This window comes from Danio rerio, chromosome 19 (assembly GCF_049306965.1).
Source record: "Danio rerio strain Tuebingen ecotype United States chromosome 19, GRCz12tu, whole genome shotgun sequence".
Taxonomy (NCBI): domain Eukaryota; kingdom Metazoa; phylum Chordata; class Actinopteri; order Cypriniformes; family Danionidae; genus Danio; species Danio rerio.
The window spans coordinates 42,965,934-42,977,902 of record NC_133194.1 but is presented as its reverse complement, the minus strand read 5'-3'; the positions used below and the strand labels follow the sequence as shown (position 1 = coordinate 42,977,902).

The window sequence follows — 11,969 nt, the reverse complement described above, 5'->3', positions numbered from 1 at the left end:
GAATATCTTCATTTGTGTTCCGATGATGAGCAAAGGTCTTCGGGGTTGAAATGAAATGAGGGTGATTAATTAGTATCATAATCATTCAATTAATTTTTTGGTGAACAAACCCTTTAATACTAATTAAGCTTTGTTTTGATTCCACAACCTACCTGAAAATTATCCTGACAGTGTTCATCCATTAATGACCACAGTGTGCCCATCTTTTGATTTTAACAACACACCATGTCACAAAGCTCAATCTCAAACTGGTTTCTTGAACATGATAGTGAGTTCATTAAACTCAAATGGGCTCCAGTCATTAGATCAATTTAAAAGAGCAGACCTTTGGTGGTACAACAACTTCTGGTCATGGAATAGTAATTGTATTCATTTGAATATTTTACACTGCTCTTCCAGAATGATCTGTATATCCATTTCTGTATTTGTGCCAGATTTGCCTAAGCTGTTTGACCAATGTGCTTCAACTGCGTAATACTACCATGTTATAATAAACAAATCATATATTGTTTTCTGTGCAGTTTGTAAAGCTACATTCATAGCTCATAAAAAAAATAAATAAATAAAAAAAAAAAAAAAAAAAWATATATATATATATATATATATATATATATATATATATATATATATAAAAAGACAATTTTGAAAACTTTTTGATCCACTATAAATGTTGACTACTTTATACATTTATTTATTAGTTGTTCTGTGCACTGTCACACGTCACAGAAAGTAAACCCTAGCCAGCTCCGAAGGCGAAAAACTAGCTTTCTAAATACATCTAATGCAAATCGACTGCCACCAGCAGCAACTCCCACCCTCATCAGGACACAGATACTGAACACAGAGCCGCTGATGATGTGTAAATGGTCTTTATTTGGACTGAGAATCATCTGCTTAAAAAACAAACACAAACCTGACGTAATGAACCCCACGCCCTGTTCAACACCCCCGCCACGATCCTCTCATCCCAGTCTCCACTACAGCTGCACGATGCTAAAGAGCACCCACTTTTAAGAGTCACTTGGACAGCTTTCTGATGGATTTATTTCTCCACTGTCTGTCAAGAGCTCTGTCTTTTCCGTTACCATTCACAAATCCAGCCGCCGCTAGCACCTTCAGTCCAACTCCGAGCTGGAGGTCTTCCTCTTTTTCTTTTTGCTGTGTTTCTTATGCTTCTTCTTTTTCTTTTTCTTTTTAGACTTATCCTGTAAATACAAAAAGCAATCATGAAGTTCTGTTTTGTGAATCCACTGCTGATAACATTACTGCGAGTGGTGCGGGTAGCACATTCAGACATTTACACATTCATTTGGGCAAATCACACATCAATGATCCGCTTTAAATGAACACTGCACTTTTTTTGGTAATAGGCTCATTTTATACTTCTTTAAACAGTTAAAACTGTTGAGTTTTACCATTTTTATGCATTCAGCCAATGTCCTATCATTGCACGTGCTGCAGCCATGGTATGGCAGGAAAGTTTAATCATTATATACGAGAATGAGCATATACGCTAACAGGTCAACTGCTTGTTAACAAAAATTTCTAATCAGCCAATCACCAATGATCTGCTGCAGTTCAAACTGAGCATCAGAATGGGGGAAAAGAATGATTTAAGTGACTTTGAATGTGGCATGGTTGTTGGTGCAAGACGGACTGGTCTGAGTATTTCAGAAACTGCTGATCTACAGGGATTTTCACACACAACAATCTCTAGGGTTTACAGAGAATGGTCTGCAAAAGAGAAAATATCCAGTGAGTGGCAGTTCTGTGGGCGCAAACGCCTGGTTGATGACAGAGATTAGAAGAGAATGAGCGGATAGAAAGTCAACAGTAACTCAAATAACCACTCTCTTAATGAGCATCTCGGATGCACAACACGTCCAACCTTGAGGCGGATGGGCTACAGCAGCAGAAGACCACACCGGGTGCCACTCCTGTCAGCTAAGAAGAGGAAACTGAGGCTACAATTTACACAGGCTCACCAAAATTGGACAATAAAAGATTGGAGACATGTTGCCTGGCCTGATGAGTCTCGATTAAGGCTGCGACATTCAAATGGTAGAGTCAAAATTTGCCATCAACAACGAAGTTCACTGTACTCAAAGGGCCTCCACGGTCACCGAAACTCAATCCAATAGAGCACCTTTGGGATGTGGTTGAATGGGAGATTCACATCATGGATGTGTAGCCGACAAATCTGCAGCAACTGCGTGATACAATAATGTCAATATGGACCAAAATCTCTGAGGAATATTTCCAGTACCTTGTTGAATCTATGCCACAAAGGATCAAGGCAGCTCTGAAGGCGGTACTAGTAAGATATACCTAATAAAGTGGCCGGTGAGTGTAGTTCCTATGTATATCAGCCTAAAAAAAGTTACTTTTTTCTTAATACACAATTTAACTACAGAAGAGTCAAGTTTTAAATAGGAAGATTATCAATTTTTTAAAAAAAATTTTTTAACTTTTTTTCTTAAAAGCCAGATGCTAATGGTCTAATCCGATTCAATGATTAAGCTAAGCTAAAAGTGTATTCACCATATGCAGAGATCACTTGAATGGACTCAAAGGTAAAACTCATCCATTTAACTCTATGAGATTTGTAAAATGAGCCTATTTGCAAAAATGTGGAGTGTTTCTTTAATAAAGACTTACTGTAATTTTCTCCTTCTCTTCACTACTATGTTTCTTCTTTTTGGAGTCAGCCTAAAAAACAAACACATTCGCAGATGAGTTTTGCATGTCACATGTTATTTGCTGTGCTAATCTGATTTGGTGACACATTAAAACCACAGAGGTTTTAAACAAACTCTTACGTCTTTGTCTACATCAGACTCGTCAGAAGACTCGGACTGACTTCTTTCAGCTTTCCTCTTCTTTCGAGAGTCCTTTTCGTCCTTTCAAACAAAACATTTAATTTATGATAGACGAAGATCTGTATCGAGTTTCTTACACTTACCATTTGATGAAATAAAAACTGAAAAATTGATCACAAATTTGATTCATGAATGCAATGCGAAGCGAAGCTTAATTTAACATCAGTATTTTAGTCTTCAGTCTCACTAAATCATTATAAGTTCCTGATTTAAAAAACATTCTGATTAATTATCAACAAGTTGCAATCTTAAATACTGTTTTTTTTACTGTCACTTAGGATCAAGTCTAAATTCCCCAAACTTTGCAAATTTCAAATATAGAAATTTTTAAAATAATAAAAATGAGGCAACCGAGTAACACCCTTCCACACACACACACACACACACACACACACACACACACACACACACACACACACACACACACACACACACACACACACACACACACACACACACACACACACACACCTGTATTTGTTTTTTACACACATTTGGTGCTTGGTTGTTTGTACAAACATCCGTATGAAAAAACAATATCGGTCATGATTCTGCCTCATAAAATCTTTTTTGAACATTTACAGATCTGGTACTATGAAACTACAAAAATATATACAGTTGAAGTCACAATTATTAGCGCCCCTGAAATATTAGCACCCCTAATTGTTCCCCAATTTCTGTTTAACAGAGATTTTTTTCAGCACATTTCTAATTAATAGTTTTGTTTTATCTTTGCCATTATGATCGTAATTAATATTTGACTAGATATTTTTCAAGACACTTCTATACAGCTTAAAGTGACATTTAAAGGCTGATTAACTAGGCAGGTTAGAGTTATAATGCAGGTTATTGTATAATGATGGTTTGTTCTGTAGACTATCGGAAAAAATATATATAGCTTAAAGGGGCTAATAATTTTGACCTTAAAATGTGCTAAAAAAATTAAAAACTAAAACAAATAACGCTTTCTCCTGAAAACAAAATATTATCAGACATCCTGTGAAACTTTCCTTGCGCTGTTAAACATCATTTGGGAAATATTTAAAAAAGAAAAAGAATTAAAGGGGGGCTAATAACTGGACTTTAACAGTATATATAAATAAAAAGCAAAACTTATTTTTGGAATGACATCAAGGTGAAGGTTATGCATTTGTACCTTATCTTTCTCTCCATCTGTTTTCTTCCTTTTTTTCTTGAATGACTCCTAAAAATAAAAAGCATCAGGGCAAGTCTTGAAAAACATCTTCATTATAACCAGCAATTCAGTTTCCATTTTCAGTTTTCAACTCTGCAGTGTAAATTGAATATTCATGTAGGCAAATCAACACTGTAATTTTCAGAAAACCCACCAGGTTAGAGTAATGTGTAATACAATTAAACACAAAATAATTACAGCCCTCCTGTGAAATGAACTATTTTTTAAATATTTCCCAAGTGCCGTTTAACGGAGAAATCATTTGCTTTAATAACTACGTTTCTAATGACTAGATGATATGATTTTGTCTTTTCCATGATGACAGCATATAATATTTTACTAGATATTCTGCAAGGTACTAGTGTTCAGCTAAGTGTAACTTAAAAACTTAACCACTAGGTTAATTAGGTTTACTAGATATATTAGGTTACTACACGACCTGACAAAAGCCTTGTCATCGACCCCATATGTAAGAGCAACAAATAATAACTTGACTTTTAGTTGATCATTTGGAAAAGTGGCAGAAGGTAGATTTTTCACATGAATCATCTGTTGAACTGCATCCCAATCATCACAAATACGGCAGAAGACCTATTGGAACCCGCATGGACCCAACATTTTCACAGAAATCAGCTAAGTTTGGTAAAAGAAAAATTATGGTTTGGGGTTATATTCAGTATAGGGGTGTTTGAGAGCTCTGCAGAGTGGATGGCAACATCAACAGCCTGAGGTATCAAGACATTTGTGCTGCCCATTACATTACAAACCACAGGAGAGGGCAAATTCTTTAGCAGGATAGCGCTCCTCATACTGCAGCCTTCATATCAAAGTTCCTGAAAGCAAAGAAGATCAAGGTGCTCTTGGATTGGCCAGCCCAGTCACCAGATATGAACATTATTGCGCATGGTAGGGGTAAGATGGAGGAGGAGGCATTAAAGGTAAATTTAAAGAATCTTAATGAACTCTGGGAGTCCTGCAAGAACGCTTTCTTTGCCATTCCAGATGACTTTAATAACAAGTTATTAGAGTCATTGCAGAGATGTATGGATGCAGTCCTCCAAGCTCTTGGGAGTCATACACGATATTAATTTTGTGTCCACTGCACACTGACTTTATATATTATACTGCAAATTATTTCTGTTAAGTGACAAGACTTTTGTCTAAGCAAAGTCAGACCTTACTGTCCTATATATATATATATATGTATGTATGTATGTATGTATGTATGTATGTATGTATATATATATATATATATATATATATATATATATATATATATATATATATATATATATATATATATATATATATATATATATATATATGTTGTTGGCAAAATATTTGAAAAGATTATGAGAAAAACATTTGAATTAATGTTGTCTTCAATCCTACATCATTTTTATATTGAGCAAGAAGAATTCTTTTTAAATCATATAATTATTTTCCGTGTAAATATAAACCCATCAATACCCTGCTATCAGTCTCAGACTCGGAGTCAGTCTCATCAGACGCTTTCCGGGTTGAGGATCGTTTTCTCTTTTTCTTCTTTTTTAGATTTTTCTTCTCATCCTGAAAAGGCAGCAAATGGGAGATTATTCAGATGGCCATTATAACATTGCATACAAACATAAAGTGACATAATTAGCAAGACTCACATCGTCTTCAGCATCTGAGGAGGAACTGGAGGAGGAATCAGAACTCGATGATGAGGAGGAGGAAGATGAGGAATGCTTGACCAAACACAACAAAAGCAGAATTTGTTAGACTATAAGTCAATTGAAACTGATTTGGTGACCCTTGGATAACAGGCTAAGTACGTCATATTGGAACACTTCTCTTCTTATACGTGGCGTTACATGATACCAGTATTCAACGTTTTTATTATCAATTAACTATTGCTTTTTAGTGTTTCACAAGATATGAAAATGGAGAGCTCTCCTCACCCTACTGGACTTCTTCTTCTCTTTCTTCTTTTTCTGGAAAACGCAAAGACAAAATATCAATGAATCATAGGCAAGGTGTTTATAATCAAAACAGAGACCGCATTTATCAAGATGTACCCAGAAAAATCCTAAAAATAAACACACAACAGTTCCTAAAATGATCCAGTAAATGATTTATAAAGTGTCTGTTTGCAGGTGAAAAAACCTCAAAACAACAGGAATGCAATACAGCATGTGGAATGGTGCAAAACTAACATTTCCACCTTGGTTTACAGAAGACAGCCGCCAAAATGTAATTTAAATGTAATATAATATAATTAAAATGAATCATATGATGACATTTAGGGATCACTGTGCAGCCGGACCAAAATAAGGATTAATTGTCATTTGAAATCTTTAGAATTTGTTACCATCTTTCAAACCACTGTTTTACATCAAACCTGCTCTAATTTAAATATAAACACATATATAGTTGAAGACTAAGTTATTAGCCATGCTGAGAGATTTTTTTATTCTTAAAATATTTCTAAAGTGCCGATTAACAGATTTTTAATGCACTTTTTAACATAACAGTTTTAATAACTAATTTCTAATAATCTATTAATTTTGTCTTTGCCATGATGACATGCATAAAATTTTAACATCTATTTTGCAAGATACCAATATTCAGTTTAAAGTTCAGCTTAATTGAGTTATTCAGATTAGTCAATTTAGGTTAATTAGTCATTGGACAACAGTTGTTTGTTCTGTAGCCAATAAAAAAATAAATAATTAAATAAAACAGGCCAATAACCACAACCTTAGAAGTATTTAAATATTTTTGTAATTATTAATGCAGCCAACCTTAAAGAAAAAAGCCTTTCTCTAGAAAAAGTAAATATATAAATATATATATAATAAATATAAATATATAATGGGAAATAATGTGAAAATTTTCCTTGCATTGTTAAACATCACTTGAGAAATATCTGAAGAATTAAAATTTTACAATATATACACACATACTCTCCGGCCATTTTATTAGGTACACCTGTCCAACTACTCGTTAGCGCAAATTTCTAATCAGCCAATCACATGGCAGCAACTCGGTGCATTTAGGCATGTAGACATGGTCAAGATGATCTGCTGCATTTTAAACCAAGCATCAGAATGGGGATGAAAGGTGATTTAAGTGACTGATCGTGGCATGGTTGTTGGTGCCAGACGGGCTGAGTATTTCAGAAACTGTTAATCTACTGGGATTTTCACGCACAGCCATCTCTAGGGTTTACAGTGAATGGTCCAAAAAAGAAAACATATCTAGTGAGCGGCAGTTCTGTGTCATCAACAATGCAACAATGCTTTGTTGATGATAGAGGTCAGAGGAAAATGGCCAGACTGGTTGGAGCTGATAGAAAGGCAACAGTAACTCAAATAACCACTCGTTACAACTGAGGTATGTAGTAAAGCATCTCTGAAAGCACAACAACTCCAACTTTGAGACGGATGGGCTACACCAGCAGAAGACCACACCGGGTGCCACTCCTGTCAGGCTACAATTCACACAGGCTCACTAATATTGGACAATACCCGATTGGAAAAACGTTGCCTGCTCTGAGTCTCAATTTTTGCTGCAAGATACAGATGGTAGGGTCAGAACTTGGCGTCAACAACATGAAAGCATGGATACATTCTGCCTTGCATCAACGATTCAGGCTGCTGGTGGTGGTGTAATGTGGCCCATTAATACCAATTGAGCATCGTGTCAATGCCACAGCCTACCTGAGTATTGTTGCTGACCATATCCTTCCCTTCATGACCACAGTGTACATATCTTCTGATGGCTACTTAAAGCAGGATAACCGCCATGTCATAAATCGGTATCCATCTCAGACTGGTTTCCTGATCATGACAATGAGTTCACTGTACTTAAATGGCCTCCACAGTCACCAGACCTCAATCCAATAGAGCATGTTTGGGATGTGGTGGAGGCGGAGATTTGCATCATGGAAGTGCAGCCGACAAATCTGCAGCAACTGCATGATGCTATCATGTCAATATGGACCAAAATCTCTGTGGAATATTTCCAGTACCTTGTTGAATCTATGCCAGAAAGGATTAAGGCAGTTCTGAAGGCAAACCCAGTACTATTAAGGTGTACCTAATAAAGTGGCCGGTGAGTGTGTGTTTTTTTTTTTTTTTTTTAGTTTTGTAGTTTTTTCTGCTGCTGCTGTATTGTTATCCTTAAATAGCCTTTCAATGTCTTACTTTCTTATTTTTATAAATTCTTATTTTAATTAATAATTCTTATTAAATTTGCCCTTATATAAACTAGTACATGTATGATAAAAAAAAATAAAAATAGTCTGAATTACAAATTTAACATTCTGATCATCATTTTTTCCATTTATAACTCATGATTTGAATCCCACGTTCAACACCTGTTGCTACCCATGAACATCAGAATCGATCTCTAGTGGTATTACAAATGACTGTAACACATCATACCTCCTTCTTTTCCTTCTCCTTGTCTTTCTCCTTTTCTTTTTCTTTCTTATCACCTCCCCCAAGCACCTTCTCCCTGTTTTTCTCCAGTTCCTTCTTCCATCGCTGGAAAAGAATTAAAAGCACATATCACTCACGTAAAACACTCGATCTGAATGGATTGCAAATGAAAAACAAACTAAACCCAAGTCTGTACCGCGTTCATCTTGTCCTCAAAATCAGCCAGGGCTCTGGAGCCTTTCCTTTTCTTTTCCAACTGTTCTTTCACCTCCTCCCTGATGTACAAAGCAAATGCACATAAACATCACACATTCACAATGAAGGAATTCCTCATATTTCAGTCACAGTCATCATATATCTGCACCATGATGGTCGTGGTCTGCTGAGATAATCCTGAATGGTGGTGCCGGAGGTGGGTGCAGGTCCTCTGGCTCTGGCAGCAGCTATTGGGTTCAAGTATGCCTAAAACACAAGTACCATACATTAATATTCATGATCTAGCCAGCAGATCCTCCGTTTTAACAGAATATGCTTATTAAATATTAATCAGAAGCCACGTTTCACTTGGGAAACTGTCAAAATAATAGCATAATCCATTTTATTTATTTAACTTTGGCATGACACTGGCTCAATGGTTAGCACTGTTGCCTCACAGCAATAAGGTTGCTGGTTTGAGTCCTGGCTGGGCCAGTTGGCATTTCTGTGTGGACCTTGCATGTTCCCCCCATGTCCACATGGGTTTCCTCCTGGTGCTATGGTTTCACCCACAGTCCAAAGACATGTCAGGGCTCAACAATAAGGACTGCCCGATGGCCCGGGGCCAGCGTGCGAGACTCTCTGGACAGTAGACAGGATTGTTACTGGCCCGATCTGTGCTGCCTTGTCGCAAGTTCAATTTGCCTGCGACTATTTGTCAACTGCGTATGAATACAGTCTAAGAATCGAGAACAGTTTGTGCTTTTAAGCCTTTAAATGCTACATTCTCTATGATGCCGTAAACACCATATTGCTTTTGGGTTCCTCTTATCGGATTTCATGTTGTTAGCATGTCTTTTATTTATTTTTTTTATCTGGTAAATACCAGCAAAGTGACAGCAACCTCAAATAACAAGGCTAAAAGAATGTCTTGGAAGCAGACATTTACGTGGGTACAGTGCGACCATTTGCTCATTATACATTTATTAACATATTAAAAATATTTAAATTCTATAACACATTTTTGACACAATATTTAAAACATGTGGCAAAGAAATAGCTTCTAACTTTTCCTTTTTTTTTTTTTTTTTTAGGTGGGGCCAGTGAAAATATTGGCAGGGCAAGTACAAATCTGAACCGCTGGCCTAACTGGGCCAGCAGAAAAATCCTTAGCGTTGAACTCTGCATGTGCTATAGGTGAATTGAATAAACTAAATTGGTCGTAGTGTATATAAGCGTGAATGAGTGTGTAAGGATGTTTCCCAGTACTGGGTTGCAGTTGGCAGGGCATCCGCTGTGTAAAACATATGCTAAATAAGTTGGCGGTTCATTTCGCTAGGTGACCCCTGATGAATAAAGGGAAAATGGAAAATGAATGAAATTTAACTTCAGATGAAAGTTTTACTAAACTAGTAAAGCATTACTTTTTCATTTTCATCTGCTCAGAAGAACAATAAAAGATCAGCAAAACATCTGTAAAACATTAATCTGCAAAAACTTTTTCATGTACCTTCAGTTTTTACATTTAAGTCTTTTTATAAAATGTTTTAATGGATAGAAAACATCCAAATATATCACTTTAAGCTTAAAATCAAACTAAAAGTGCTCAGGGCTAGCTTAAATAATGTGTCGGTGCTCTTTGGGTAAGGGATTCATCAGAATAAACAGCAGAAATAAATCCAAGGCAAAATATTAAAAAGCCTTTATTAACATGGTTATTCCTATATATTTAGGTTCCTTTTGTAACATTTTACAAATTTGTGTCTACAGATTTAACTTAAATATTTTAAAGCTTTTTCAATTCTCTTGAACAGTGTCAGAAATCTCCATTTCATTTAAGCCTTTTATTTCTTATCTGTGATCTCTAAAGGTTTTTTTTTCACAGAAAATCTCTGCAATTTTTATTCCGTCTATTTTCTAAATTATCAAAAAATCTAACTTATTCTGATTGCAAAAACCTTTGACTCCAATGTGTCTAATAATTAATCAAAAATACTCAATGTGACTACAAATGTATGCAAATGAGCACTTATTCAATTCAACATAGCATTTAAAACATTTGTTAAACAATAAATGTGTTTTCAATTCTTAAAGTAATCAATAAATGTGCGACGTACGCTGATAACTATTGGTTTATTTTATTTTCCCGAGTAAGTTATTTACCTGTAGTGCCTTAATTTGAATGTGTTAGCTGAGTTAGCATGGTTAAGCATGTTAGTGTGGTTAACGTCGTTGTCTATATAAGCTAAATATACCACAAACTGTGCCAGTCTGCAAACATAAGCCACAATTTATAGTTTATCTAAATTGGCTTGTTCGTTCATTCAGTGTGTGGACGTGGCTAATGTGTAATGCTATTGTTGATGACGCGTTAGCATTTGCGGCTTAACGGCCTCGTCAACGTTTGTCTGGAAAATTGGAAATACACGATTTTCTAAACCGACTTTACTTACCACTCTGTTATCTCGCTTGCCCATTTCTGCAGATTTTGCCTAAAACCCGTAGGCTAAAACCTATGAAATCTGCCTTTTGTTTACATGTCTGTGGTGCTGGCGGAGGCTCCAGTGTGCAGTGAGTGTTTCTGAAGAATCGCCATCTAGCGGTTCCACAGCGGCGCCACACGCTCAGTATGAACACTAGAGGGCGCTGCAGCAGCTTATCGGATTTGCTGGCAAACTACACACGCCTGTATATTTTTGTATTTGTTTATTGGTTTAAATAAAATTTACTACGTAGAATCGTTAAAACAATTGAGACACTCAGAAACAAAGACCACTTACAGTAAGAAACATTTTATATTTAAATATAATACAAGGCCCGTAGCCAGCCTGGTTAAAGGGGTGGTTCTTTTTTCCTCAAAGTGGACCTTTTTGCACTTTTTTATTGCAATTTTATAACACAGACCATACAAGGGCAATAACAACATTATATTAACATCCAATCAAATACAATATATAAGAATAAAAAATACAATTATTAAAAAAACAAAATTTAAGGCTTTAAAATAATTAACAGTTCTTTTTGCTTTGGTATTTTTTGTTTTAAAATTGTTCATCGTATTTATCCTGTAAAACAGGTAATTGCAAGATTTTGTAAAGATATTTATTTAAAATGTGCTTTCTGTAACGATAAAGAAGAAAGTATTGTTCATTTATTTTATGATTGTATTTACACACAATTGTTTTGGTGTGATCTTTTCTTTTTTGTTAAGCAGAGTACAAATATTGCATTGTAATTCAAAGAAAAAGATGGGGTTATTTATGAGAATACCGT

General features: G+C 35.6%; 1 protein-coding gene across 2 annotated transcripts; it reads right to left on the bottom strand.

The window, feature by feature from the left end:
- Positions 1-853: 853 nt before the first annotated feature.
- Positions 854-11,279, bottom strand: fam133b (family with sequence similarity 133 member B). 2 transcript variants are annotated; one of them, NM_001080087.1, is given in 11 exon segments: positions 854-1,205; positions 2,659-2,709; positions 2,820-2,900; positions 4,036-4,083; positions 5,545-5,643; positions 5,730-5,804; positions 6,018-6,050; positions 8,505-8,606; positions 8,698-8,776; positions 8,866-8,963; positions 11,150-11,272. In NM_001080087.1, coding segments are annotated over 11 exon segments (780 nt in total). In that variant the 5' UTR covers positions 11,174-11,272; the 3' UTR covers positions 854-1,115.
- Between the last annotated feature and the right edge of the window lie 690 nt (positions 11,280-11,969).

Bases quoted from the DNA above. Each gene is read 5' to 3' on its own strand.
- fam133b (XM_021468140.2), bottom strand. From the start codon at position 11,173: ATGGGCAAGCGAGATAACAGAGTG. The intron at 8,964-11,149 runs GTAAGTAAAGTC...CTTGTGTTTTAG, and splicing joins GCAAGCGAGATAACAGAGTG to GCATACTTGAACCCAATAGC. The intron at 6,051-8,504 runs GTATGATGTGTT...TGCGTTTTCCAG, and splicing joins AGGAGAAGGAAAAGAAGGAG to AAAAAGAAGAAAGAGAAGAA.